At 37.9% G+C, this 27,912-nt stretch overlaps 2 protein-coding genes across 2 annotated transcripts in view; one reads left to right on the forward strand and one right to left on the reverse strand.

Moving 5' to 3' along the window:
• Positions 1–1,102: 1,102 nt before the first annotated feature.
• Positions 1,103–13,091, reverse strand: skic8 (SKI8 subunit of superkiller complex). Its single transcript, XM_062040659.1, has 11 exons — positions 12,943–13,091; positions 12,609–12,669; positions 12,489–12,516; positions 9,615–9,720; positions 6,861–7,033; positions 3,902–4,050; positions 3,741–3,834; positions 3,581–3,674; positions 3,402–3,494; positions 1,402–1,480; positions 1,103–1,292 (listed from the first exon to the last, which is right to left on the reverse strand). Exons 2-11 carry the CDS (start codon positions 12,618–12,620, stop codon positions 1,203–1,205), a joined length of 918 nt encoding a protein of 305 aa, XP_061896643.1. The 5' UTR covers positions 12,621–12,669; positions 12,943–13,091; the 3' UTR covers positions 1,103–1,202.
• Positions 13,092–18,032: 4,941 nt separating this feature from the next.
• The window catches only part of crabp1a (cellular retinoic acid binding protein 1a), a 29,260-nt gene continuing 19,380 nt past the window's right edge, over positions 18,033–27,912 (forward strand). Inside the window, exon 1 of the mRNA XM_062040660.1 lies at positions 18,033–18,190. Within this exon, the coding sequence (XP_061896644.1) occupies positions 18,121–18,190 (70 nt within the window). The 5' untranslated portion in view covers positions 18,033–18,120. The remainder of the gene's footprint in view (positions 18,191–27,912) is intronic.

The following is a 27,912-nucleotide window of genomic DNA, read 5'->3' on the forward strand; positions in this document are numbered from 1 at the left end:
CCCTTAGAGATAGGGGGAGGTGCTCAAAGTAAAGCCACTGCTCCTCCACATCCATAGGATGTTGGGGAGAATGTCTCCCGGTTGGCCTGGGAATGCCGTGGGATCCCCCGGGAGGAGCTGGACAAAGTGAATGGGGAGAGGAAAGTCTGGGCTTCCCTGCTTAGGCTGCTGCCCCCGCCACCTGACCTCAGATACGCGGAAGAAGATGAATAAATAAATAGTATTTTAGTACATTAGTACTATCTATTTTATTTCATTATATTTCTTCTAAGACTCCTTTACTCTGGTAATTTTACTCCTACTTTAGTTGATTTATAGCATGGGTTCTTAACATTTTTGACCCAACTTTCCAATCACAGAAGGGCTTGGGGTCCCCTCAAATATTAACACTGAATTAGTAATCTTGCTCTTGATTTTAATCTTAATAATTATATATAACCTGCTTGCAGTTTAAACCTTGTCATAAAGAACCATGTATTAATCACTAAGATAATTATCAAGGCTCGGGTCAGGCTGATTACGAAATAAATACTAATCAAATATACTGGTAATGCAAAAGAAGGGACTCATAAAAATTGTTAAAATAAATACATTCTAAAATTAATGTTTCTAAAAATTATTCTCAATAAAATTTAAGTGCAAATTAAAATACAGCTTCACCACTTTAGTTGTATTCTTTGCGCTTAAGAAATGTCTCTATGACTAGCTCTAGACTTCTGTTTGAGATTGTCATTACTGCCACAAGTGGTGGAAAAGTGTATTACAACTGAGCACCGCAGCAGCCCAAAGCTGACAAACGGCTGTGGCCCTATGGTTAAGAAACACTGGTTTAAAGTGTGGAACCAATACAGTGTTAAAATACTATTCTGCCTATTTCAATCTGAAAAACACAGGTGTTACCACAACTGCCCACTGTGGGGCGCTTAAGGGTCGGTTTGAATTTGTTTTAAGACGTCTACATGGCAGTCAGGGTTAAATAAAGGGTTGATCATTTCCCAAACCGAGTGAGATACATTGAGGTCATCTACAACATAGAATTGGTCCTAAATAAGCCAATAAAACACCGGGTAGGGTCAAAATCCACTCCAATCAAACAAAGTAGTACAAAAAAACCCCATTTTATTGTACTGTCATGAGCCAGTGCAAAAAGCTTCGTGACAACTACCCTCTCCCCTCCTCACTAACGAGTGTTTTGTCCCGGGTCACATGGGACAGTCGTAGATGTGAATGGCACGGTCGTCGCCGGCCGAGATGATCCTGGAGCCGTTGCTGTTGTACTTGACGCTCCACACCTGAGCCAGGACCAGTAAGAACATCTTTAATGCACAACTCTGTATTCAATACAATTACATGTCAAAGTAAAGTAAAAAATAGTGGGGAAAAAACAATGCACAGTCTCACCTGGTCTTGGTGGTCAAAGAAGGTGTTGATGCACGCTCTGGAGCTGGCGTCCCAAACTTTCACGCTCTTGTCTGAGGAGCTGAGGGCGGCACAAGAACGTGGACAGGTGAAAGGGAATAGTAGAAACGAGAAAGATGGCATCTCTGTCCATTTCTTTTCCGAAATTGTGTAGCAACGACTCTATATGATGTCCAACGACAACAGCGGTAACAACGCTGCCACTCAATGCTATCGACATTGTCGCCACGACGATTACGTTGACCAGCTTTTGGCAAGCCACACCCGTAGTTTCAGCACATGGCTGCCTAGTTTTAACAGAGAACTACATAGGATGTGATGAAGTATTTCCATGCAATGACCGAGCTGACATAACTAAGGCAAAATATGTCACTTAAGTCTCAAATTCGAAATGGCTCATTTGGAAGGAGGCAAGAGAGTTTTACAAATATTTCTGCCATGGTTTGATTTCACATTTCGGGACTCATGGTCATCCCAAATACACAAAAACAGGAACAACAGGTATAAAAATATTATATTTATAAATAAGAATCCTACTTTGTCAAATGACTTTACCACAGTTAGGTCTGAAACCAATTACCGATAAACGAAGGACAACTAATACAGAATTTTAAAAGTCTTTCAAATTTATTTTAAATAATTAAAATATCCAATCATTTGTCATATAGCCTAATTACCGGTATATTGATTTGGCACTCAAACATGTCTTTATAAAATAATAATATTGTTTCAGATTTATTTGTGTTTTAATTTACCTTTGATTGAAATAATTCACATTTTAATTGATTAACATTAAAATTAATTTAGGTCACTGTAGGGCGGCTCTTAAAGGAGACTTTTCCCAGTAAAAATATAAATTTGATTAATATTACTTTTTCTCTCAAAGTTACATTTATTCTTGTAATTCATTGATGTCTTTATGGTATATTTTATGCGACCCTAAGACTATACCGTGGAAACTCCTTTTACAAACCCCTCCTTTCGCAACTTTACAAACAGCTCAATTTTTGTTTCATCTGACCACAGATCTTTCCTCCAGAAGGTCTTATCTTTGTCCATGTGATGTCAGATGAAACAAAAATTGAGCTGTTTGGCCACAATACCCAGCAATATGTTTGGAGGAGAAAAGGTGAGGCCTTTTATCACAGGAACACCAATCCTACCGTCAAGCATGGTGGTGGTAGTATTATGCTCTGGGCCTGTTTTGCTGCCAATGGAACTGGTGCTTTACAGAGAGTAAATGGGACAATGAAAAAGGAGGATTTCCTCCAAATTCTTCAGGACAACCTAAAATCATCAGCCCGGAGGTTGGGTCTTGGGCGCAGCTGGGTGTTCCACAGGACAATGACCCCAAACACACGTCTGTATACACACATACACACACTAGTGTCTTTAAAGTGTGCATCGTTTCACTAAAATAAGGACTTTTGTCAAGGCTAGAACCAGTTATTCATGTTACATTGTTTCTTGCTTCACTATACAAACTTTTTGATTTACGAACCATGTTCAAGAACCAATTAAGTTCGAAAATTGAGGTTCCGCTGTACATTGAAATCTATAATAATATTTAAATTTTAAAAGCGCTGGCTTAAACAGGTGACCTGCGTGCTTTAATAAATTGCTACTTTGAGATAGGGATGGGCTGTATAGCAAAACTATTAATAACGATAGATTTTTTTAAATGCTTTGATCTCAATTAATATCACAATTTTTAAAATTTTGTTTGCAAAAAGGCCAGTTTTAAAACATCTGTATTAAAAACTTTACAAAATTGTAATAGACTCAGACTAAAGTGAACATAAACATAACATTAAACTTTTTAGTCCCAACATACTGTAAACGTATTTTCACACTTTCCTTATTACCTCTTTAGTGGTACGTTTTCAAATGATTTAACAGACTTTTATGATCTACAATTTAACAGAGGTGATCACCGTAATGGAGGTGAAATTGACCACAATCAAATAATTGGCCAGTCCTACCTTGAGACAAAGTGTGTGTTGTCAGGGGAGAAGGCCACGTTGAGCACCCAGGATCCGTGTCCGCTCAGAGTTCCCGCCAGACTGGCGTGTTGCCTGCAGAACAACATCAGGACTCTCTTAACTCACTTCCGGAATAAGTCAAATAAAATGTGTGCGTTGGGGAAAAAGCAAACACTCACACGTCGTAAATCTTGATGTAACCATCGTCGGACGCCGTGACCAGCAGCTGAGAGTCGGGAGAGAAGGTCAGCGACCTGATGGGCATGGCGTGACCTAAGGAGGGACTATAGCTTCAACTTCAGGTCCATCTCTTCAAAGGTTGCTCACACTTAAACAGACCTTCCAGCGTGTGGAGGAGTTTCCCGGTGGCGATGTCAAAGAGGTTGATGATCCCGTCTATCGCTCCACTTGCCAAATATTTACCATCAGGGCTCTGGGGACAAAAAAAAGACATTTTGACAATAACGCTGACTTTTTTTTAAGCATTCTTCTTTCCTTACATAAGCTATGCTGAGGATGAATTTCCCCCGAGTGTCCAGAGAGTATTCCTTCTTGCCGCTTTCCACACCGAAGATGTTGACCTTGCCCAGGTGGCTTCCTGTGGCGATGTACTTGGAGTCCGGGGAGAAGGCCACCGTCCAGGCGTCAACTGGAGCAGAAACGCATCAGAAAATTAATTAGGGCTCCAAATAACAACTAGTTTGACAGTCAGTGAATCATCCACTATTGACGTGATTAATCGAGTAGTTGCAATAAACATATGGTCTTTTTTTAGCCCTAATGATAATAATTTTGGCTTCAGCCAATCATAAAATATATCTATTTCTTTAATATTGATGCTTATTAGTAGGGGTGCCCCAATCTAATATTTACATTGGCTTATATCGCCTTGCAACTGAACTCTCCGACATCAGCGCCCAGGTCGTCCTGCAGCGCGTTTACTTTGTGCAAATCTGGACAGCCAGTTAACACAAAATATTAAGTATTTTAGTCATTTACAAAAAGGTAGACATGGTAGGCTACAGGTTGCTATGAGCTAGCAGCTACACCACAGCTAAGCACACAAGCTAGCCATACTTAAGAATAAGATGTGTCCTTAAAGGGGAACTGCACTTTTTTTATTTTATTTTGCCTATCGTTCACAATCATTAGAAAAGTCATCACGGCAGATTTTTTCTTTTTACTTTCATTCCAATTCGTAAATAAAGCATAGCCAATGGGAGGTCCTCTATTCCGCCCATAAAACCCAATAAAAAACATCCAAAAAGCGCCAAAAATACTTTCAATATTAACCAATTATTATTGATTTTGGTATTATAAGTGCTAACGCAGACAAACTATTTATAGCAGCACCGTGATCACAAAATTGCATGCCAATGTCGACATGACCGACTGATCAGCTGCTTTCTCGTTTCTGTGCTCGTCAAACTTTATTGTAGGTCATAAATCATGCCTCTCACCTGAATAGTAGCAGGACGGGGACATAATCCAACAAGTTAGTACACTTTGACAGCCAAATAGCGAGAACGACACAAAAGACGCTTGGTTCCACTCCACCTTTCTTTGCGAAGATTATCAGTCATTCTTCATTTAAATTGGAATATATGAACATCCAGGCAGTCAGCATCGTAATGACAGCAGACCTTGTACAGTAAGTGATGTTTTATCATGTTGCTTGGCTCTCATAAAGTCTGCAGTGAGCAGTAATCAGTGATGTAGTTGGGGGGGAAAAAAGCGACCGTCATGATGGGTTTTTTAAATGATACGCCGCATATACTTAAAATGATCAAAATACGTAAATATTAAATGCTGTTATAAATGTGCCTGTTACTACATTACATCATAAATAAAAAAAACCTTAATATAGGTGTTTGAATGTTTCTCAAAGGGCTTTATAGGCAAAATAGAGCGGCTCTCAGGCTCCATTGTAAGTTGACCTTTGATCGCACTTATTTTATATTTAGAATACATTTAAAAAATATTTACGTCATGTCTTTCATAATGATTGTGAACAAAAGACAAAATACCCCAAAAAGTGCAGTTCCCTTCTAATTGAACACTGTTGCAGTCTAAGTCATGATTCACATTTGTCAATACAGTGTTCCCTTGATTATCACATGGGGTTACGTTCCAGACGCAGCCATGGTAGATAAATTCCCGCAAAGTATGGACGTTATTCTGATTTATATGAATAATATATGCATTTATTGTCTTTATAATCCCTCCACACAGCTTTCACACACACCTAAAAACACTTCCTATGCTATAAAACCGAAACGTTTTAAGATGAAACTTCAATGGATACTCAAATCTCAATGTACTCAATAATACTTTAAACTCTGGAATGTACTAAGACCGCAGTAAGTGAACAGTGAAGTGTAGTATCAAATAATTGTAGTTGCATATTACTTACACATACAAAGTCTCCAGGGCAGAAGCATATCTGAAAGTATCCAGTAACAAACATGTCCGCATCATGCAACTTACTGCGTCATGAGCTTAACTTTATAAATGAGTGTGGCCACTAGGTGTCACCCAAAGCAATAACCACTCCACTTTAATTTAAAGACAGCATACGTCCATTCCAGATGGTTAGTAATAAATAGGTTAGTGTTTTTCATACCTGCCATTGTTCTCTGTTTGACTAATTTCCCTTGATCAAACCTTTTCTAACTTTCCACACTACAAAATAAGAAAGCATGTGTGATTCCTGTTGAAATTCTATTGGATCAACATCAGTATTGGCCAATACTCATTAAGATTAAAGATTAAAGTGCCAATGATTGTCACACACACACTAGGTGTGGCGAAATTTGTCCTCTGCATTTGTCCCATCCCCTTGGGGAGCAGTGGGCAGCAGCAGCACCGCGCCCGGGAATCATTTTGGTGATTTAACCCCCAACTCCAACCCTTTGTTGCTGAGTGCCAAGCAGGGAGGTTATGGGTCCCATTTTTATAGTGACTCCAATAGCAGTATTATATCGGAAGTGAAAAAGTTGTCTCACTCCTACTTATTAGGCTACCTCTTACACAAAAGACAGATAAAGAACAAATCAAGGTGTATTTGGTCAAAAATCACAATCTGGATTCACATTAACATGCTGTGTGATTTCGAAATGTCAACTATTTTTTAAAAATTATTATGAAACAAGCTGCATCATAAATAAATGTTGCCATTTCATCGCGGACTGTGTGTGTGAGTGCATCGCGATGCAATGTCAATTCTAAGCAAGAAAATTATGGTATCATTTTTGCAGAATGATGCGGCCCTCCACGCTTGTGAAAAACCGAAGTATGCTAACAAAAACAGTTTTTCCAAATGGGACAAAGGTTTTTTGTGGACCCACTGCTGGGTGAAATGAGGAGACACAAATGGAAGCTGACATGGCGACATTTCTCACCACTCCTCTCCACACACACACACATAAACGGTAGCAGCAACGACAAGCCTCGTCTCACCTGGCCCGGCATCCATGGACTTGATCTGTTTACCGGACTCCAGGTCCCAGAGGCGGATGTGTGCGTCGAGGGAGCTGGAGGCGGTGATCGCTCCATTTTGGCTGATGTCCACAGACACGATGCCCAGCTGGTGGCCCTCCAGCGTCCACTGCAGCTCCAGCTTCTCGTCTGACCTGCAAGTGGCAGCGTGTTAGTGTTTGAACTTGTCCAGGATAATCACCTCTCTCATGTTCTATATCGCCTCTAATACAATTTTGTTTTTTGCCATCAGAAAAAAATAAGTGATACCATGAAAGAACTTTTCTATGCGTCTTGTTGTCTTTATCAAGTAGAACCTTTTTTAGGACATTATTGAAAATACCAACAATAAACACCACATGTGAACAAAATGTCATTGCATTGGCTTATGTAGCAAAATATGAACAGTAAAACATTATAACTAAAACAGACATAATAAAGTGCATCATCATACAGTGCTTCCCACACATTCATTTATTTGTGGTGGCCCGCCACGAAAGAATTACGTCCGCCACAAATAAAATAAAATATTATATATATTTTTTGTCCTGTCCAGCTTCTCAGGCCAATCATATAGTTGATGTAGATGCCCATATAGGCTGTTCAGATTTACTTTACAAAAGAGAAGTGTAGGATACTTCTCTTGTTGCCTTATTTGTATTTGACCACTACTATTTTCTGTTTATTTGTTACTGACTGTGGCAGGACACCTCTGCCTCTGTTTCACTTTATGTTGCTGGTAAATAATATGGTTGTAGTAGTAGGCTAAAGTTAAATTATTTAGTATGCACTAATTAAAGGGGCAGAGCTTTAAGAGACATTTTAGCTTTTATATTTTATAAGATATATTTTTTGTAAGAACCACGATTAATTAATATATTTCAGTGAATAACTTATTGTTCAAATCTGTATATAAATATGTACACAAAGTGTTGTAATTATGGGGTTCAATCCCCACCTTCTACCATCCTAGTCACGTCCGTTGTGTCCTTGGGCAAGACACTTCACCCTTGTTCCTGATGGCTGCTGGTTAGCGCCTCGCATGGCAGCTCCCGCCATCAGTGTGTGAATGTGTGTGTGAATGGATGAATGTGGAAATACTGTCAAAGCGCTTTGAGTACCTTGAAGGTAGAAAAGCGCTATACAAGTATTTATCATTTATCATTTATATTGTAAAATGGATGGATGGATGGATGGACGTTTAAAACCAAACTGTTATTATTAATTAGTAAGTATACATTTTTTGAGCCTTTTTAGAGAAAATCATATCATTGTAGTAAATTATGCAAATTACTCGATGATGTCATGGTGACCACACCCATAGCCACGCCCCCACCGCCACAGGTATGTTGGCAGTTTATGGGAAACACTGTCATATGCATAATTTTAGAGATGTACAATCAGGGTTTCATGCTGGCGATTCCGATACTGATAATCCATGAGTGAGATGACCCGATTCCAATCACATGTATTATTTGTAAAGTATTCAACGTCAACGTATGTATGGTGAGTGCTATTGACAGTCCAACAATATTAACACAAAATTTAAACCAGTTCCTTATTGTATTTTATTACATACAGTTGTTTGTGCAAAACAAATTCCAATGGTACACAATAACTGAACAAACAAAAAACTATTATATACTACTCTTTTAAATCATTGATTGTAATAATGCTGATACTAACTGTTGCTATTTAATTATTCTTTCTTTAAACTCATGTCTACTTATTAATTTCCTGTTAATACAGTATCTGCTTGCTTTCTGCTGTAATGTAGCTCCAGTTACAATTCTTAAACTTTACTCTTCACTTATTTATTGGTAGTATTTCGAGCTAGCTTAGCTATTAGCATGCTTGCTCTTGGCTTGCTCTCATGTTTAGCCTCTTCCTCCGGTGATGTTACTTGAAAATGATACTGTACTAAAAGGGGCTGTTTGCAACATTTACACAGATGCCTCGAGGGCGCCAACCTTCCAATGTATTTTACGCAGTATATCTCGGCCTCTTACAGCTTCGAGGACTTAATGACGTACACCAAGTACGTACGTAACATGCACACGCATTAGCTTTGGGTGTTGTTAGCTATTAATAGCAATTAGGATAGGTAGCATTAGTGGTCATTGAATGTATACTCTACCATAACAACATGACTGCAAATTGTTGTTTGCTTCTCTTGGACTGCTTTTGTTTGTGGGAAGGCGCTGCCTGCGTGTACGTGTGGACGAGACAGGGCGAGTGACCGCCTTAAACACCAATCATTTTCTTTCGGGCCGGCAAACATTTCAATTACATAAAATTAGTAATAGTGAAAAATAGAGACAATTTTGAAACAAATGTGTTCTGTTAAACCACTAATGCTAACATCAGCCAGCCAATGGTGTTCTTGTTGTATTTTTTGGTTTGAAAAATGTAACTTGGAGCAAGTTGCAAACAGTCATTTTCAGTTAATAAGTAGTACAGTTTATTTGCCGTAATGGAAGTTATTATTATTAGCTTAGGAGAGTGGCTTCACATGAAAACCACTAATAATCTATATTTAAAAACTAAATATGCATGTTTATTTTGAGTTCAAGATTTGCATAACCTGTCTGTTCTGAATAAGGCATCTGTAAAAGCTGACATTTACAGGGGAACTTTAGTTCTGCTGTATGTGACGGGGAACATTCCGGCACAAACCTGCTAAACAATTTCATATTTACCTGAAAAGGGTTCAGAATGAGAGGGAAAAAACCTCACCATTTCCACACTTTGACCATGTCGTCGAGTGAACCGGTGACGATCGTTTCGGATCCGTCTGCTTCGCTTTTACCCCATGTTGCTGTCCAGATAGCATCGTCGTGTGCTGTGGGTGGGACCAACATATTGTGCATTAAAATCAGGGCTGGGGCTAATGAGAATATAGTCTCAAAGCCGGTCACAACACTGCCAAAATGGTCGATGAACTCAACACACTGCCCCCCTCGGTCTGTGGATCAGGGATTTCCCTCACCAGCAGCAGAGCCTAGCTAGTTAAGGTGGGGGACTACACCCCCTCCACCATCACCAACACAGGAGTACCACACGGGTGTGTCCTCAGTCCACGCCTCTACTACCTGTACACCTATGACTGTACCCCCTTGAAGACCACAACCCTTGTGGGTCTGATTATCAACAATAATGAAGCAGATATCAGAGACGAGATAAAATAAGTTGCAACTTGGTGTCAAGCCGGTGACCTGAAAAGACACCCCCAAAAAACTAAGAAATGCTAATGATTTCAGAAGAGAAAAAACACCACAACATGGACTACTATCAACATGGAGGAGGCGGAACATGTCACCGACGTTAAGCTCATTAGTGATACACATGACAGAAGACGTCTGTTGGAGCTTCAACACCCAACTCTAAAACAAAACCGCTTTCCCCCAAACTCCTGTCAAACTTGACGTCTTAACCATGCTAAAAAGATAGCCACTGAACCATGTTTTGTTGTATATTGTGTGCAATGACAATAAAGCATTAGTATAGCTGGACAATTAATACAATTTTGATTTCTATTTCGATTATGGCTTCTCACAATCATGAAACTATAATAATCTAGAAACATATATAAATTAATGGGCCCTCAGGGCATTCAATCGATAGATTTCATTACACAGAGTTGGATGAATAAGAACATTCATAGACAATTAATGGGCCACAAAAAGTGCGGAGCTTGTAACAGTGGAACGGATAAGAAGCGAATGAGTCAAAAAAAAAGCGCGCCTACCAAAAGTTTGGGATCTTACCATCGTTGCTACTTATTATTTGACATATCACTAGTATTGGGGTGACATTGTTATCACCAGGAAAGATGAGGTCACCTACCTAGGTTCCATTCTAGAGGCTAATCTTTCCTGTGATAAAATGGCAACCAATGTAATCAAAAAGGTCAACCAACGAACAAGATTTCTCTACAGAATCTCCTCTCTGGTCAACAAAAGCACCATGAAGATTCTAGCGGGAACTCTCATTCAACCCTTTTTCGATTACGCATGCACCTCCTGGTACCCCAGCACCCCCAAAACCCTCAAATCTAGACTCCAAACATCCCAGAACAAGCTAGTCAGGATACTTCTAGACCTCCACCCCAGATCACACCTCACTCCTACCCACTTCTCCAAAGTGGGCTGGCTCAGGGTGGAGGACAGAGTAAAACAACTTGCACTGAGCCTAGTCTATAAAATCTGCTACACCTCCCTGATACCGAAGTACATGTCAAACTACTTCCTTAACGTAAATGACCGCCATAACCACAACACCAGGGGGAGCTCCACAAACCACGTTAAACCCAGATTCCAGTCTAACAAAGGTCTTAACTCATTCTCCTTCTATGCCACATCAATATGGAATGCACTCCCAACAGGTGTAAAAGAAGGTGCATCTCTATCCTCCTTCAAAACCGCACTAAAAGAACACCTCCAGGCAACTACAACCCTAGACTAACACCCTCCCCCCACCACATCCCTCTTCCCCGGATTGTAAATAATCAAATGTGTATACTTGTGTCATGTCTGTGTGGTCATGTTTTGTTTTAGTCATGTTTTGTTTAGTTATTGGACTCTTTAGTTTCTGTTTACGCTCCATTGTTTTTGTTTCCATGACTACCCATTAGTTTTCACCTGTCCTCATGTCACGCACCTGTCTCAAGCTTTGCACTTGCGCACCTGTCACTAATCATGTCACTGCTATTTAAGCCTGTCTGTTTCTGTTAATTGTCCTGGTGACATTATCCATACTACCTCTGCTACCCATGATATTCCTGTTTACTATAGTTCATGCTTCATGCCATGCCACAGTAAGTGTTTTTGTTTCATGTTCATAGTTTAATGCCTTTGTGCTAGTCTTTTGGTTTCATTAGTCAAGTTTGTTCTCCGCCATTGTGCGCGCCTTTTGTTTGCTTCCTTTTTTGTAGTTTGTTAGTGTTTGAATAAATATGTACTCGCCTCCAAGCAATGTCCGATCCAGCTTTACTTTCATCTCGGGAAAACAAAACCCTCACAGTCCCGGTATTGACAACATGTTCTTATGCTTTCTGAGTTCACTATGTTCACTGCTCGCTGTACATATCCTACGAAGTCAGACCTACACTATATATAATTGTTGCTAACTGAAGTGCTGGTATCAACCAAACCTAACCCCCCCGCCCCAACACCACACCCCGGATTGTAAATAATGTAAATAATTTAATGTATATAATCTGATAACTTGTGTGATGTCTGTATTATGATGATAGTATATATTTGTACCATGAATTGATTAACGTGGACCCCGACTTAAACAAGTTGGAAAACTTATTCGGGTGTTACCATTTAGTGGTCAATTGTACGGAATATGTACTGTACTGTGCAATCTACTAATAAAAGTTTCAATCAATCAATCATGCCGAATCAATAATCAATAAACTCAACAACAAAAAAGGCATGATTTCTGCGTTGTGAAACAGAACCAGTGTCGTATTTACAAGAACTGTCTGATAAAAAAAACAAGTTTCAAGTAAATCGATTCATTTTTTACGCAAACCTACCGTTCGTTTATCAATGTTTACCCTGACAACTTGACAAGTATTAGTGAACTCTGGATGATACTCACCGTGCTCTTGTTTGAAAAGGATGCTGTACTGAAATGAAAACAGATGTTTACAATTATTCTTGATATTCTTTGGCGAACAAACTGAGTACAAAATTGGTAATATTTAAATTTGTTGCCTACTTGAGTGCTCATTTTCGCTTATTGTGAATAGCTGAGGAGCCAGCTTAACCCAGTCTGCAACCTAACACACATATACAAGGACAATTATTAATTCGTATAAAATTATGGATGGGTGCTTCTCATTTGTATTATTACAATATCTTGAACAGCAGAAATTGAGGAAGTTATAATTGTTGTGGAGAGGGCTAAACACTTATAGTTAGCTTGATGCTAACTCAAATATGACGAAGTTAGCTTAGGGGTTTTTTCCACACTTCAATTACGGTTGCAATAAAAAGCAAAGCAACTTCCAATATGCGAATTTAAGTGTGGAGTGTGAAGTGAGTCCTCTTACCTTAATAGTCCTCACAAATGTTTTGAATGAAAATGCAAGAGTTGCTTCGTTTACATGTGAGGCGCCATCACAACAACATTAAGAGCAACTTCCGCTTTGGTGTCTTCTTCGTCGCTCGGCAAATCCAATCTATTTGCTCACTATCGCCACTCCCGACTATCGCCACTGTTAAAGTAAACTTGGGCTGGGCGAATTGAGGAATAAAATAAATATTCAAATTTCGGAGGATTTTTATTTTTTTATTTGATGAAACGGTGATTATTCATGTGTCCACCGAATTAAGGCGGTTGAAAGGGGACAGAAATAAATAAATATTTAAATATTTACTCAAATGTGTCAACTATAATTGAAATCAAATAAACACATGTTATTAAAGGCGTCATTACTTAATTAAATGTAAAATTTTATTTATTTATTTATTAAACTATTTGATTAATTATTTCCACAATTTTATTCATTTATTTCACGTATTTAATGAACCTGTGTGTAAATTTCATGAATTTATTTTACATGTCAAATTCGCACATTAAAGTAAATTAAATAAATAATCAAATTGTGGATCATTAAATAAACCATTAAAAATAGTAATTACTAGGATTTAATGAAATCGTGAAATAGAATAGAATAGAATAGAATGGACTTTAATGTCATTATATTTGCATATAACGAGATTAAGGACTCCAATTTAAGGTGCGGTAGGGGAACAAATATGGGATAAAAATAAATTACACAAGAGGTAACACAGATAAAACTAAGAATTTAAATAAACAGACTACTATCCAATAAAAATAATAAGCAATCCTGTACAATATACAAAACACAATACAAAATACTGTACAATATACAGAACAAGACAAGAGTACCGGACTAATAAATAACAATCAGTGTCGGATGTATTGCACAAATAAATAATCACATTGTGAAACAATTAATTAAATAGGGAAATGAATATAATTTTACATTGAATTAAAGACATATATATATATATATATATATATATATATATATATATATATATATATATATATATATATATATATATATATATATATATATATAATTCCAATTGTAACTAATTATTGACACATTCACGTAATTATCCAAATTAATTCTGTCCCATTTTGACATGCTTTATTGGACATCAAGCATCGCTATATCGGCTATATCTTGACAGCCATTTATAATAACGCTGCGAATTTGTTGTTTTTGAAAATGTGCAGTTATTTGGGGGGGCGGGTGGGGGGGGGGGGAAATTAAAATCAATCGTTTTTTATCCAAATGTAGTCATATATTAGTCAGATATTTGTCCTTTCATATTTTAAAAAAGTTGAAGTAAAATTGGGCTATCTGGGAACATCAAGCAACAACCAAGGAATAGAATGATTGTTAAAATGTCTGAGTTTTCTTTCTTTTTTTAATTTGAGGAAACAGTGGTTAATCACCTGTCCATTAAATTATGTAGGGTGAAAAGGAACATGAATAAATACATTTTTATATAATTTTATCAAATTAATTACAATTAAAACTAAATAAACATGTTAATAAAGGTGTCATTAATTAATTTAATGTAACATTTTATTTATTAAACAATTTGATTAATTATTTCCACAATTCTAATAATTTTATTCACAAGTTCATGTTTTAAGTTAAATTTAAAGTACCCATTATTGTCACACACACACTAGGTGTGGCAAAATTATTCTCTGCATTTGACCCATCACCCTTGATCACCCCCTGGGAGGTGAGGGGAGCAGTGAGCAGCAGCGGTGGCCGCGCCCAGGAATCCTTTTTGGTCATTTAACCCCCAATTCCAACCCTTGATGCTGAGTGCCGAGCAGGGAGGTAATAGGTCCCATTTTTATAGTCTTTGGTATGACTCGGCCGGGGTTTGAACTCACGACCTACCGATCCTAGGGCGGACACTCCAACCACAAGGCCACTGAATACTAGTGAAGCACATCAAAGTAAATTAAAAAGATGAATACATTGTGAAATCATAAAATAAATCACTAACTAGTTATTACCAAGATTTAAATGAATCATAAAATAAATAATACATTTTTTAAATAATCAAATAGTTAAATAAATATCATTCCAATTTTAAGTAATTAATGACACATTTAGGTAATTATAAAAATCTCCCATTTGACGTTCCTTATTGAACATCAAGCATCGCGAGCTGTATCTTGAAAGGCGTTATAGTATTGCTGCAAACAATTGTTTTTTAAAAATTTGCAGTAATTTGGGTGGATTAAAATCAATCAATTTATGTTATCAAAATGTGCATTTAGTTTTTATTAAAATCTAATAAACATTTTTAGATATTTGTTCTTCATGTTTAAAAAAAGCTGAAGTAAACTTAAATGTGCTGGGCGATACTGCCAATTTTGGTATTGTATTGGTATTACCAGGTAAAGCATATTTATTTGATTCTATTGCAGGTATACAAATATGGGAACATCAAGCAACAAGGGATAAATACATTCTTAACATTTTGGTGGTCTGAATTGTATTTTTTATTTTTTTGAGGAAATTGTGATTCATCATGTGTCAACTACATTTTTAAAGGTCAAACAGGACAGAAACAAATACAGCTTTAAATAGTTACTCAAATGTGTCATCAATTAAAATTTAAATTAAATAAATAACAATTAAATGTGTCAATAATTAGTTAAATGTACAATTGTATGTATTTATTAATAAACTATTTCATTATTTCATAATTTTAGTCATTTATTTCTTGATTTCATGTTTTAATTAATTATCAAATATTTAAATTAACCTGTGTGGAAGCTTCATGAGTTTATTTTATCCATCTATGCAAATTCAATAAATAATTAAATTGTGAAATCATTAAATAAATCATTAAAATAGCAATTACAAGTACATAATTAAGTCGTGAAATAAATTATTGAATCAGGAAACTGTGGAGGGGGGCGTGGCCCGTGGGCCTGCCGCGGAACGGGTTGTGCCAGGACCGGCCTCGAAGACAGCGACAGCTGCGTAGATGGCCCAGGTGGGCTTTGTTATCTAATCATCTGTCGCCTTTATTAGCAGCAGCCGGGATGAGACACGTAGTTGGAGTTGGAGGTGCTGCTGAGCGGATGCAGGAGAGAAAGACAGTTTGCTGGAAAGCAAAAGACTTGCACTATTTGATGAAAATAAAACAGTGTTATAACCTGAATTCCGGGCTCTCCTGGCAGTGTGTGGTGGTCTGAAAAACCCACTAGAGGGCAACCTCTACAGAAACAATTCATGAAATATTAAAATAAATATAATTTTACATCAAATTAATTAAGGACATTTATTTATTTAATTCCAAATTTAACTGATAATGACACAGTGAGGTATTTATGAAAATATTATTTACTTCTGTCCCATTTGACATCTAATACTTGACAGCCATTTTTAGTATTGCTGCCAAATCTGCTTTAATTTGGGGGGATTAAAACCAATCAATTTATGTCAATAAAATGTAAATGTTTTTTTTGTCAAAATGTAGTAGTATTTCGTAGATATTTGTCCTTTCAAGTTTCAAAAAAGTAGATTTTTGCAAACATGTGTTATAGTCTTTACAAAATCGTATTCATTGTAGTATAAACTTTGAATGTATGTTGTCCACCAACTTCCTGAAAACATTTTTTTAATTTTTTTATTTGATTAAATATATACTTTTTAATATTTGGATTTTTTTTGTACAAACCCCGTTTCCATATGAGTTGGGAAATTGTGTTGGATGTAAATACAAACGGAATACAATGATTTGCAAATCATTTAGGGATTTCACCATCTACGGTCCGTAATATCATCAAAGGGTTCAGAGAATCTGGAGAAATCACTGCACGTAAGCAGCTAAGCCCTTGACCTTCGATCCCTCAGGCTGTACTGCATCAACAAGCGACATCAGTGTGTAAAGGATATCACCACATGGGCTCAGGAACACTTCAGAAACCCACTGTCAGTAACTACAGTTGGTCGCTACATCTGTAAGTGCAAGTTAAAACTCTCCTATGCAAGGCGAAAACCGTTTATCAACAACACCCAGAAACGCTGTCGGCTTCGCTGGGCCTGAGCTCATCTAAGATGGACTGATACAAAGTGGAAAAGGGTTCTGTGGTCTGACGAGTCCACATTTCAAATTGTTTTTGGAAACTGTGGACGTCGTGTTCTCCGGACCAAAGAGGAAAAGAACCATCCGGATTATTATAGGCGCAAAGTTGAAAAGCCAGCATCTGTGATGGTATGGGTGTGTATTAGTGCCCAAGACATGGGTAACTTACACATCTGTGAAGGCGCCTTTAATGCTGAAAGGTACATACAGGTTTTAGAGCAACATTTGTTTCCATCCAAGCAACGTTACCATGGACGCCCCTGCTTATTTCAGCAAGCCACGTGTTACATCAACATGGCTTCACAGTAAAAGAGTGCGGGTACTAGACTGGCCTGCCTGTAGTCCAGACCTGTCTCCCATTGAAAATGTGTGGCGCATTATGAAGCCTAAAATAGCACAACGGAGACCCCCGGACTGTTGAACAACTTAAGCTGTTCATCAAGCAAGAATGGGAAAGAATTCCACCTGAGAAGCTTCAAAAATGTGTCTCCTCAGTTCCCAAACGTTTACTGATTGTTGTTAAAAGGAAAGGCCATGTAACACAGTGGTGAACATGCCCTTTCCCAACTACTTTGGCACGTGTTGCAGCCATGAAATTCTAAGTTAATTATTATTTGCAAATAAAAAAATAAAGTTTGTGAGTTTGAACAACAAATATCTTGTCTTTGTCGTGCATTGAATTGAATATGGGTTGAAAAGGATTTGCAAATCATTGTATTCCGTTTATATTTACATCTAACACAATTTCCCAACTCATATGGAAACGGGGTTTGTAATATATGCATGAACGGGTCAACAACAATCAATGAATACAAAACAATGCTACTGCTATTGAAGTAAGTATGTAATAGTCCCTGTCAATAAGCTCCTAAACACGTGAAGTTTGAACAAATCGGAGCGTGTGAAGGATGAAACCACATTTTATTGGAGGCAAGCCCCTGCAGACGAGACAGGAGGAGGAGGAGGAAGAGGAGGAGGGTGAGAAAGAGTGAAAGAGAGAGAGGAGAGCGAAGGAAGGCAGACGTCCGAGCGTGGAACAGGTTCTCCCTGGCACTAACTCAGCAGACATGTCCAACTTTGCCGGCACCTGGAAGATGAAGAGGAGTGACAATTTTGACGAACTTCTCAAAGCTTTGGGTGAGTATATATGTCTTCCCCTTCCTCTTCTTCTTCTTCCTCATCATCATCGCCGCATGGGCCTCACATCCATCACGCACAATGTGCGGCTCTTTTGGGAATGGCATGCATGCCCTCCAACAACATGGCATTGTTTGGAGCAGCTGCCTCATGGGAAAGGAGGCGGATGAGCTCTCGATGGATGATGATGACGCTTTTATTTTTTTCTAGTGAATGCCGAATTCCAGCCTCAAGTGGCATTGTTGTTACCATGACCATATTATCCACATGTAAGCCTTTTAAGTAGGCCACTTTTCTGTCTTCTTCTTCGGTGCCGCCTTTGCTTTGGGACGCATTAAGTGGGTCAGTCAATTGTGTTTGTGTCGCGGCACCCAAGGGGCGAGAGGAAGGGCTGGGGGGGGGGGGGGGCCTACATGTTGGGTACCCTCTAAAGTCGGGCACAATCCTCACTCACATGTCAGGCGACCCTGTTCAACCGACTCACCCACAACGGAACGAGGAATAATCAGTTCCCGTGTCAAACTGCGGCCGGCGTACAACCGTTATATAGATAACGTCTGTCTCGTGATGACGTCATACAGGGGGGCTTTCTCGTGATTCTCACAACTTTCTGCCATCCCGTGCATCTCTGTCCTGGCTGCTCAGTACAATATGGCCACCCTTATTTGTCCTGCCATGGGCAATATCATTAACAGTTCGGGCTTAGTTTTTACATTGCCAGGAATCGAACCAAGACCCTATACAATTCCGCCACAAGGGATACAACAGGCGGTGGGTATGCAAACGTTTTCCTGAGGGCCGCTTATTGAAAGTCATAGATGCATCGGGGGCCAGGCGGATATTTTGGTATATATTTTTAATGTTGTAAAAAGGCCAAACAAATGTATAAATGTTTAAAGACAAAAGTGTGTTATTATTAGTTATTACAATTATTAGCAACGTTTCATCTTTTTTTCTTGACATTGTAACTGTATTATATTTTTAAATTATTTTTTAATTAAATTGATACAACGTTGATTATACGTACATGTCCTTTAAAACTGACTTTGAAATAACGTTGCAAAATAGTTGTATTTGTAAATTGAGACAACGTTGGTGTCTAACGTTGGATCCACGTTGTTGGTTGGGAAATGACCAAAATTCAATGGTCAAATCAACGTCAGAACCCAACATCGATTAAACGTCATCAGAAAGCATGCTGTTTCAACGTTGTAGAATATTGGTTGGGAAATTACCAAAATTCTAAAGTCAAATCAACGTCAGAAACCAACATTCAATAAACGTTGTCAAAAAGCATGTTGTTTCAACGTTGTATTTGTGTTGTAGAATATTGGTTAGGAAATGACCAAAATTCAATGGTTAAATCAACGTCAGAACCCAACATTGATTTAACGTCGTCAGAAAGCATGTTGTTTCAGCGTTGTAGAATATTGGTTGGGAAATGACCAAAATTCTAAAGTCAAATCAACGTCAGAACTCAACATTGAATAAACGTTGTCAAAAAGCATGTTGTTTCAACGTTGTATTTGTGTTGTAGCATAATGTTTGGGAAATGACCAAATTTCAATGATCAAATCAACATCACCAGCTGACATTGAATAAACGTTGTCAAAAAGCATGTTGTTTCAACATTGTATTTTTGTTGTAGAATATTGGTTGGGATATGACCAAAATTCAATGGTCAATTCAACGTCAGAACCCAGCATTGATTAAAAGTTGTCAAAAAGCATGTTGTTTCAACGTTGTATTTGTGTTGTAAAATATTGGTTGGGAAATGACCGAAATTCAATGGTCAAATCAACGTCAGAACCCAGCATTGATTAAACATCGTCAAAATCATGCTGTTTAACGTTGTAGAATATTGGTTGATAAATGACCAAAATTCAATGGTCAAATCAATCCACACAACCTGACATTGAATAAACGTTGTCAAAAAGCATGTTGTTTCAACGTTGTATTTGTGTTGTAGAATATTGGTTAGGAAATGACCAAAATTCAATGGTCAAATCAACGTCAGAACCCAACATCGATTTAACGTCGTCAGAAAGCATGTTGTTTCAGCGTTGTAGAATATTGGTTGGGAAATGACCAAAATTCTAAAGTCAAATCAACGTCAGAACTCAACATTGAATAAACGTTGTCAAAAAGCATGTTGTTTCAACGTTGTATTTGTGTTGTAGCATATTGTTTGGGAAATGACCAAATTTCAATGATCAAATCAACATCACCAGCTGACATTGAATAAACGTTGTCAAAAAGCATGTTGTTTCAACATTGTATTTTTGTTGTAGAATATTGGTTGGGAAATGACCAAAATTCAATGGTCAATTCAACGTCAGAACCCAGCATTGATTAAAAGTTGTCAAAAAGCATGTTGTTTCAACGTTGTATTTGTGTTGTAAAATATTGGTTGGGAAATGACCGAAATTCAATGGTCAAATCAACGTCAGAACCCAGCATTGATTAAACATCGTCAAAAATCATGCTGTTTAACGTTGTAGAATATTGGTTGATAAATGACCAAAATTCAATGGTCAAATCAATCCACACAACCTGACATTGAATAAACGGTGTCAAAAAGCATGTTGTTTCAACGTTGTATTAGTGTTGTAGAATATTGGTTGGAAAATGACCAAAATTCAATGGTCAAATCAACGTCAAAACACAACATCGATTAAACGTTACCACAAAGCATGTTGTTTCAACGTTATGTTTGAGTTGCTTAACATCCGCACCTAATTCAACAAGTTCTCAACGTTGTGTTCATGTCTTGTGCCTGTTTAGAATTCCTGGTACCTGGGAATCGATACCGGTAGTCAACAGTCCCAATTTGTGTTCATGTGTAATAAATGTTCTTTTGTTTCATAATAAAATATTTTTTTAATTGAATACTTAACAATTAACTGATAATAATGACTGTGCTGTCCAGTTGTAAGTTGCAAGTATAATAGGATAGACTTTGCATGCAGTTGTAATTCCAAGGTGTTACATGGCAGTAGTGTACAGGCTACGCTGTGTTGTTTACTTAGAGAGTAGCCTTTGCCATTAGGCTGAATCGAGTCCTCTGTTGAGTTCGACAAAGTGTTAATTCCGTAAGTATTGTACTTATTCCACACCAGCTGTTTGATTGTAACATGCATCTCAGTTGTACTGTAGTTTTAATTACCAAATTTTGATGTGTTGAAATCGCCATGTAAAATCATTAATGCTAATCAGTAGCATGTGAATGGAAAAGTGCTGCTTGAGTGCTTGTTTGCCCGCAAAAGTGTTCGAGCTTGCCGAGTCTGCAACCGGACGTGACGTCACGGGCAACAAAGGTATCGAAATACGGCATTGTTTGATTTTACGCGAGTTGATACCGGTTAGAGTAGTACCGACGGAATTTGGTCTGTACTTATAAAGGTATCGAAATACGGCATTGTTTGATTTTACGCGAGTTGATACCGGTTAGAGTAGTACCGACGGAATTTGGTCTGTACTTATAAAGGTATCGAAATACGGCATTGTTTGATTTTACGCGAGTTAATACCGGGTAGAGTAGTACCGACGGAATTTGGTCTGTACTTATAAAAGTACCGAATTTTCAGGGTAATGAAAAAACACGCCACTGGCCGCAAGTTGTCCCAGTTCCGCACTTTGGACACCCCCTGCATTAATGTCCCATCCCATCTTATTATGAGTCGTGGTTGACGGATGACTTTTTTTTTTTTACACTTAACTCACAGGTGTCAAACTTAAGGCCATGGAGGGCAGCTCTGGCCCGCCACAGCATTTAAAATGGCCCGCCACAGTATTTATTGTAGCCCGCCACATCATTTAATGAGCCCGCCAAGTCATTTTGTGGCTTTATTTAAAGTCGCCCATGATGTGATTTTGTGTGGTCTGCCACATTATTTTAAACGGCCCGCCACATCATTTAATGTGGCCCGCCAGGCATACAAAGTGGCCTGCCACATCATTATTGTGGCCTGTGACGTAATTTTGTGTGGTCTGCCACATTACTTTATATGGTTTGCCACATCATTTTGTGTGGTTTGCCATGTAATTTTGTGTGGTCTGCCACATTATTTCATGTGGCCTGCGATGTAATTTTGCGTGGTCTGCCACTTATTTTACACGGCCTGTCAATTTATTTTATGCGGCCTACCACATCACGTTACGTGGTTCGCCACATTATTTTATGTGGCCCGCTACATCATTTTGTGTGGCCTGCCATATAATTTTGCATGGTTCGCCACATTATTTATGCGGCCTGCCACTCCATTTTGTGTGGTCTGCCATGTCATTTTGTGTGGTATGCCACTTTATTTTACACTTTATTTTAATGTGGTCTGCGAAAGTCTGGAAATAATAAAGAGTTTTCTGACATAAAAAATGTACTGCATGCAATTGCATGTGTTTTACACTTTAATATTATCAGATCATGCATGTTCTGAGAATCTTTTTTTGATGATCAAAATTCAACTGAACTATTTGCTTGTCTCTTTGACTTACAATTACAGAGTAAGTTATCCATCAAAAACAGATAATATAAATTGGAAAACAAACGCACGTCCCTGTTACACCCGCTGAATATTAAATATTCTTTAGTTGCTCAAACTGGAGATGATCAGGCTGACATTGAATGGTTGTTCTACAAAATTCCAAGAAGTATGGGATGCTTCCCTTAAATATGTAAAATAAACTGATCTTTAATTTAACTTAGACTAAAATGCTGTATACATAAATTAAGTAATACTTTTTAAAAACTTTTAATTGTTATATATTTGCCCTGAATACAGTTGTCTGTGGCTTTGTGGCAATATTTATCCGTACCTATTTCATATACAGTCGTGGTCAAAAGTTTACATACACTTGTGAAGGACATAATGTCATGGCTGACTTAAATTTCCAATAATTTGTTCCTGGGATTAAAGGCCTCACCTTTTCTCTTCCAAACATATTGCTGGGTATTGTGGCCAAACAGCTAAATTTTTGTTTCATCTGACCACAGAACTTTCCTTTAGAAGGTCTTATCTTTGTCCATGTGATGTCAGATCAAACAAAAATTTAGCTGTTTGGCCACAGGATCCAGCAATATGTTTGGAGGAGAAAAGGTGAGGCCTTTAATCCCAGGAACATCATTCCTACCGTCAAGCGTGGTGGTGGTAGTATTATGCTCTGGGCCTGTTTTGCTGCCAATGGAACTGGCGCTTTACAGAGAGTAAATGGGACAATGAAAAAGGAGGATTACCTCCAAATTCTTCAGGACAACCTAAAATCATCAGCCCGGAGGTTGGGTCTTGGGCGCAGTTGGGTGTTCCAACAGGACAATGACCCCAAACACACGTCAAAAGTGGTAAAGGAATGGCTAAATCAGGCTAGAATTAAGGTTTTAGAATGGCCTTCCCAAAGTCCTGACTTATACGTGTGGACAATGTTGAAGAAACAAGTCCATGTCAGAAAACCAACAAATTTAGCTGAACTCCACCAACTTTGTCAAGAGGAGTGGTCAAAAATTCAACCAGAAGCTTGTGGATGGCTACCAAAAGCGCCTTATTGCAGTGAAACTTGCCAAGGGACATGTAAGCAAATATTAACATTGCTGTATGTATACTTTTGACCCAGCAGATTTGCTCACATGTTCAGTAGACCCATAATAAATTCATAAAAGAACCAAACTTAATGAATGTTTTTTGTGACCAACAAGTATGTGCTCCAATCACTCTATCACAAAAAAATAAGAGTTGTAGAAATGATTGGAAACTCAAGACAGCCATGACATTATGTTCTTTACAAGTGTATGTAAACTTTTGACCACGACTCTATGTATTATCCATCCATCCATCAATTCCATTGTCTACCGCTTGTCCCTTGTGGTAGGTATTTAATGTAATTTATTTAGGTTTTTATTTATTTATGTTCCCTTACGTTATTTTATTTTTATATTTTGTGGGTGTATTGTTTTGGGCGGATATGGGATTGTATTCCTGGAACTTGAATTTGCCTTAAAACTCCATCTATCCATCCATTTTCTACCGCTTGTCCCTTTTAGGGTCGCGGGGGGTGCTGGACCCTATCTCAGCTGCATTCGGGCGGAAGGCGGGGTACACACTGGACAAGTCACCAGCTTATCACAGCCTTAAAACTCAATAAACAAATGTTTTTAAAAAAAAACAACATAAAAACAGATAATCAAAATAAGTTGCCTATGCAAATTGTGTAACAAGGCTATCATCATCATCATCATCATCATATAGTCACCGTTATAATCAAGCAGCCATAATTGTGACGTAGCCCTCATTAGAAATGAGTTTGACACCCCTCACTTAACTCAAAAACACACATTTCCGTGAACCTTGACTCAAAGTTTTGCTGTATTACGACATTACTTACAAAAACACAGAAAGGTAACAACAAATACGCATCTTGTTCGTCAAAAATAAACATTTATTCTGATTTAGATTAGTAAATGAATTAAAAATGTGTCATTTTTACAGTGTAAAAATAAGTTAACCATTGCAGCCAGGACAGTGGAATACGTTACTCGTCATGCGATATTATCACAATACAGCTATGATATATTAATAGACTATGGGGGGGAAAAACACTGAGATATGTATCCAACGGTCTCGTGTTCCACTTGAATGGAGCGCCTTATGTCGAGTCTTAGCAGATATGGACCTCTATCATCGGCGGACATCTGCTGGAGCCGATCACTCAGCACTTCTTACGTAAAAAGAAAAAAGAAAAAAAAAATATGGTGGCGTAGGGAGGGCGAGGGCGAGGGGGCGGCTGGGTGGCAAGCTCTAATGTGAATTCCAGTGCTGCTGGGCCGCCACTTCCCATCAGCATCTTCCTAACGATGTGGCCACTGGGAGGTTACCCAGGGTGCAATTCAGCAGAGGAACAAGATGAGTGACGCCGTGCGTGACAGAGACCAGCCATGTGTTTCGGGCAAGAGGACATGAGGTCCACCTTTTTCCACAAGTTATTTCAAGGTTCTTACATCGCACTGACTTTAATGGCTAACTCAAACTGACGATCTTCATAACACTCATTCTCATCAACACAACATGTGCTCATGATGCCTAACCTCATGAACAGAACATGATCATCTTCAGAACTCACTTCCTTATAATCTTCATACCAAACAACCTCATCCACACACATCATGACAAACGTCATAGCACATGTTCCTGCACACAACCTGATAATATTCACAACACACATCATCATACATTCGTTATGATACCAAACAGCCTCATAAAAACCATGATAATCTTCATAACACGCATCATCATACATTCGTTATACCAAACAGCCTCATAAAAACCATGATAATCTTCATAACACATGTCATCATGCATTTGTTATGATACAAAACAGCCTCATAAAAACCATGATAATCTTCATAACACACGTCATCATACATTCGTTATGATACCAAACAGCCTCATAAAAACCATGATAATCTTCATAACACACGTCATCATACATTCGTTATGATACCAAACAGCCTCATAAAAACCATGATAATCTTCATAACACACATCATCATACATTCGTTATGATACCAAACAGCCTCATAAAAACCATGATAATCTTCATAACACACTTCACATTACATTCGTTATGATACCAAACAGCCTCATAAAAACCATGATAATCTTCATAACACACGTCATCATACATTCGTTATGATACCAAACAGCCTCATAAAAACCATGACAATCTTCATAACACGCATCATCATATATTTGTTATGATACCAAACAGCCTCATAAAAACCATGACAATCTTCATAACACGCATCATCATACATTTGTTATGATATCAAACAGCCTCATAAAAACCATGACAACCTTCATAACACACATCATCAGACATTCGTTATGATACCAAACAGCCTCATAAAAACCATGATAATCTACATAAAACGCATCATCATACATTTGTTATACCAAACAGCCTCATAAAAAAACATTATAATCTTCATAACACACATCATCATACATTCGTAATGATACCAAACAGCCTCATAAAAAACACGATAATCTTCATAACACACATCATCATACATTCGTTATGATACCAAACATCCTCATAAAACCATGATAATCTACATAAAACGCATCATCATACATTCGTTATACCAAACAGCCTCATAAAAAAACATTATAATCTTCATACCACACATCATCATACGTTCGTTATGATACCAAACAGCCTCATAAAAAACCATGATAATCTTCATAACACACATCATCATACATTCGTTATAATACCAAACAGCCTCATAAAAACCATGATAATCTTCATAACACACATCATCATACATTCGTTATAATACCAAACAGCCTCATAAAAACCATGATAATCTTCATAACACGCATCATCATACATTCGTTATAATACCAAACAGCCTCATAAAAACCATGATAATCTACATAAAACGCATCATCATACATTAGTTATACCAAACAGCCTCATAAAAACCATGATAATCTACATAAAACGCATCATCATACATTCGTTATACCAAACAGCCTCATAAAAAAACATTATAATCTTCACAACACACATCATCATACATTCGTGTGTCCTTGGGCGGGACACTTCACCCTTGCCCCCGGTGCCACTCACACCGGTGAATTGAATGATGAATGATAGGTGGTGGTCGGAGGGGCCGTTGGCGCAAATTGCAGCCACGCTTCCGTCAGTCTACCCCAGGGCAGCTGTGGCTATGAAAGTAGCTTACCACCACCAGGTGTGAATGAATGATGGGTTCTACATGTAAAGCGACTTTGGGTACTTAGAAAAGCGCTATATAAATCCCAGGTATTATTATTATTATTATTCGTTATGATACCAAACAGCCTCATAAAAACCATGATAATCTTCATAACACACGTCATCATACAAAGCTACGAACCATGGGAGACCGGGCTTTCTGCTCCGCCCCTCCCAGTTTGTGGAACGCTCTCCCTGACCACCTGGGGGCACCATAGACTGTGAATGCTTTTAAAAAAGGTCTAAAAACCCTTCTTTTAAAAAAAGCCTTTTTTTAGATATGTGTACTAGTTCTAGCTATTAGGCTGTTCTAGTTTTTATTTGTATTTATTTTTTATTATCTTTTTTTTTTTTAATACACTGTAGCACTTTGAGGTTGTTTGCTCAATATAAAGTGCTTTTTACAAATAAAATCTATTATTATTATTATTATTATCATGACATATGCTCATAATGCACATCGTTTTAATTCTCATGCCCACAATATACAAGATCATAAGCATGTCATTATAAACCTCATGAAAACTATCATGACATATGCTCGTAATGCACATCCTAATAATCCTTATGGCAAACAACATTCATGCCGACAATATAAAAGATCATAGGCATGTCATGATAAACCTCATGAAAACTATCTTCACATATGCTTATAATGCACATCCTTATAATTCTCATACCAACCAACATGCATGCCCACAATATACAAGATCATAGGCATGTCATGATAAACCTCATGAAAACTATCATGACATATACTCATAATGCACATCATAATAATTCTCATGCCAAACAACATTCATGCCCACAACATACAAGATCATAGGCATGTCATGATAAACCTCATTAAAACGGTCATGACATATGCTCATAATGCACATCCTTATAATTCTCATGCCAAACAACATGAATGCCCACAATATATAAAATCATAGGCATGTCATGCTAAA

Source organism: Entelurus aequoreus, linkage group LG03 (genome assembly GCF_033978785.1).
Source record: "Entelurus aequoreus isolate RoL-2023_Sb linkage group LG03, RoL_Eaeq_v1.1, whole genome shotgun sequence".
Lineage (NCBI taxonomy): Eukaryota > Metazoa > Chordata > Actinopteri > Syngnathiformes > Syngnathidae > Entelurus > Entelurus aequoreus.

Coding starts and splice junctions, on each gene's coding strand:
- skic8 (XM_062040659.1), bottom strand. Junction 9,721..12,488: donor CCTTTTCAAACAAGAGCACG/GTGAGTATCATC, acceptor TCCCACCCACAG/CACACGACGATGCTATCTGG. Junction 3,835..3,901: donor TCATCCTCAGCATAGCTTAT/GTAAGGAAAGAA, acceptor TTTTGTCCCCAG/AGCCCTGATGGTAAATATTT.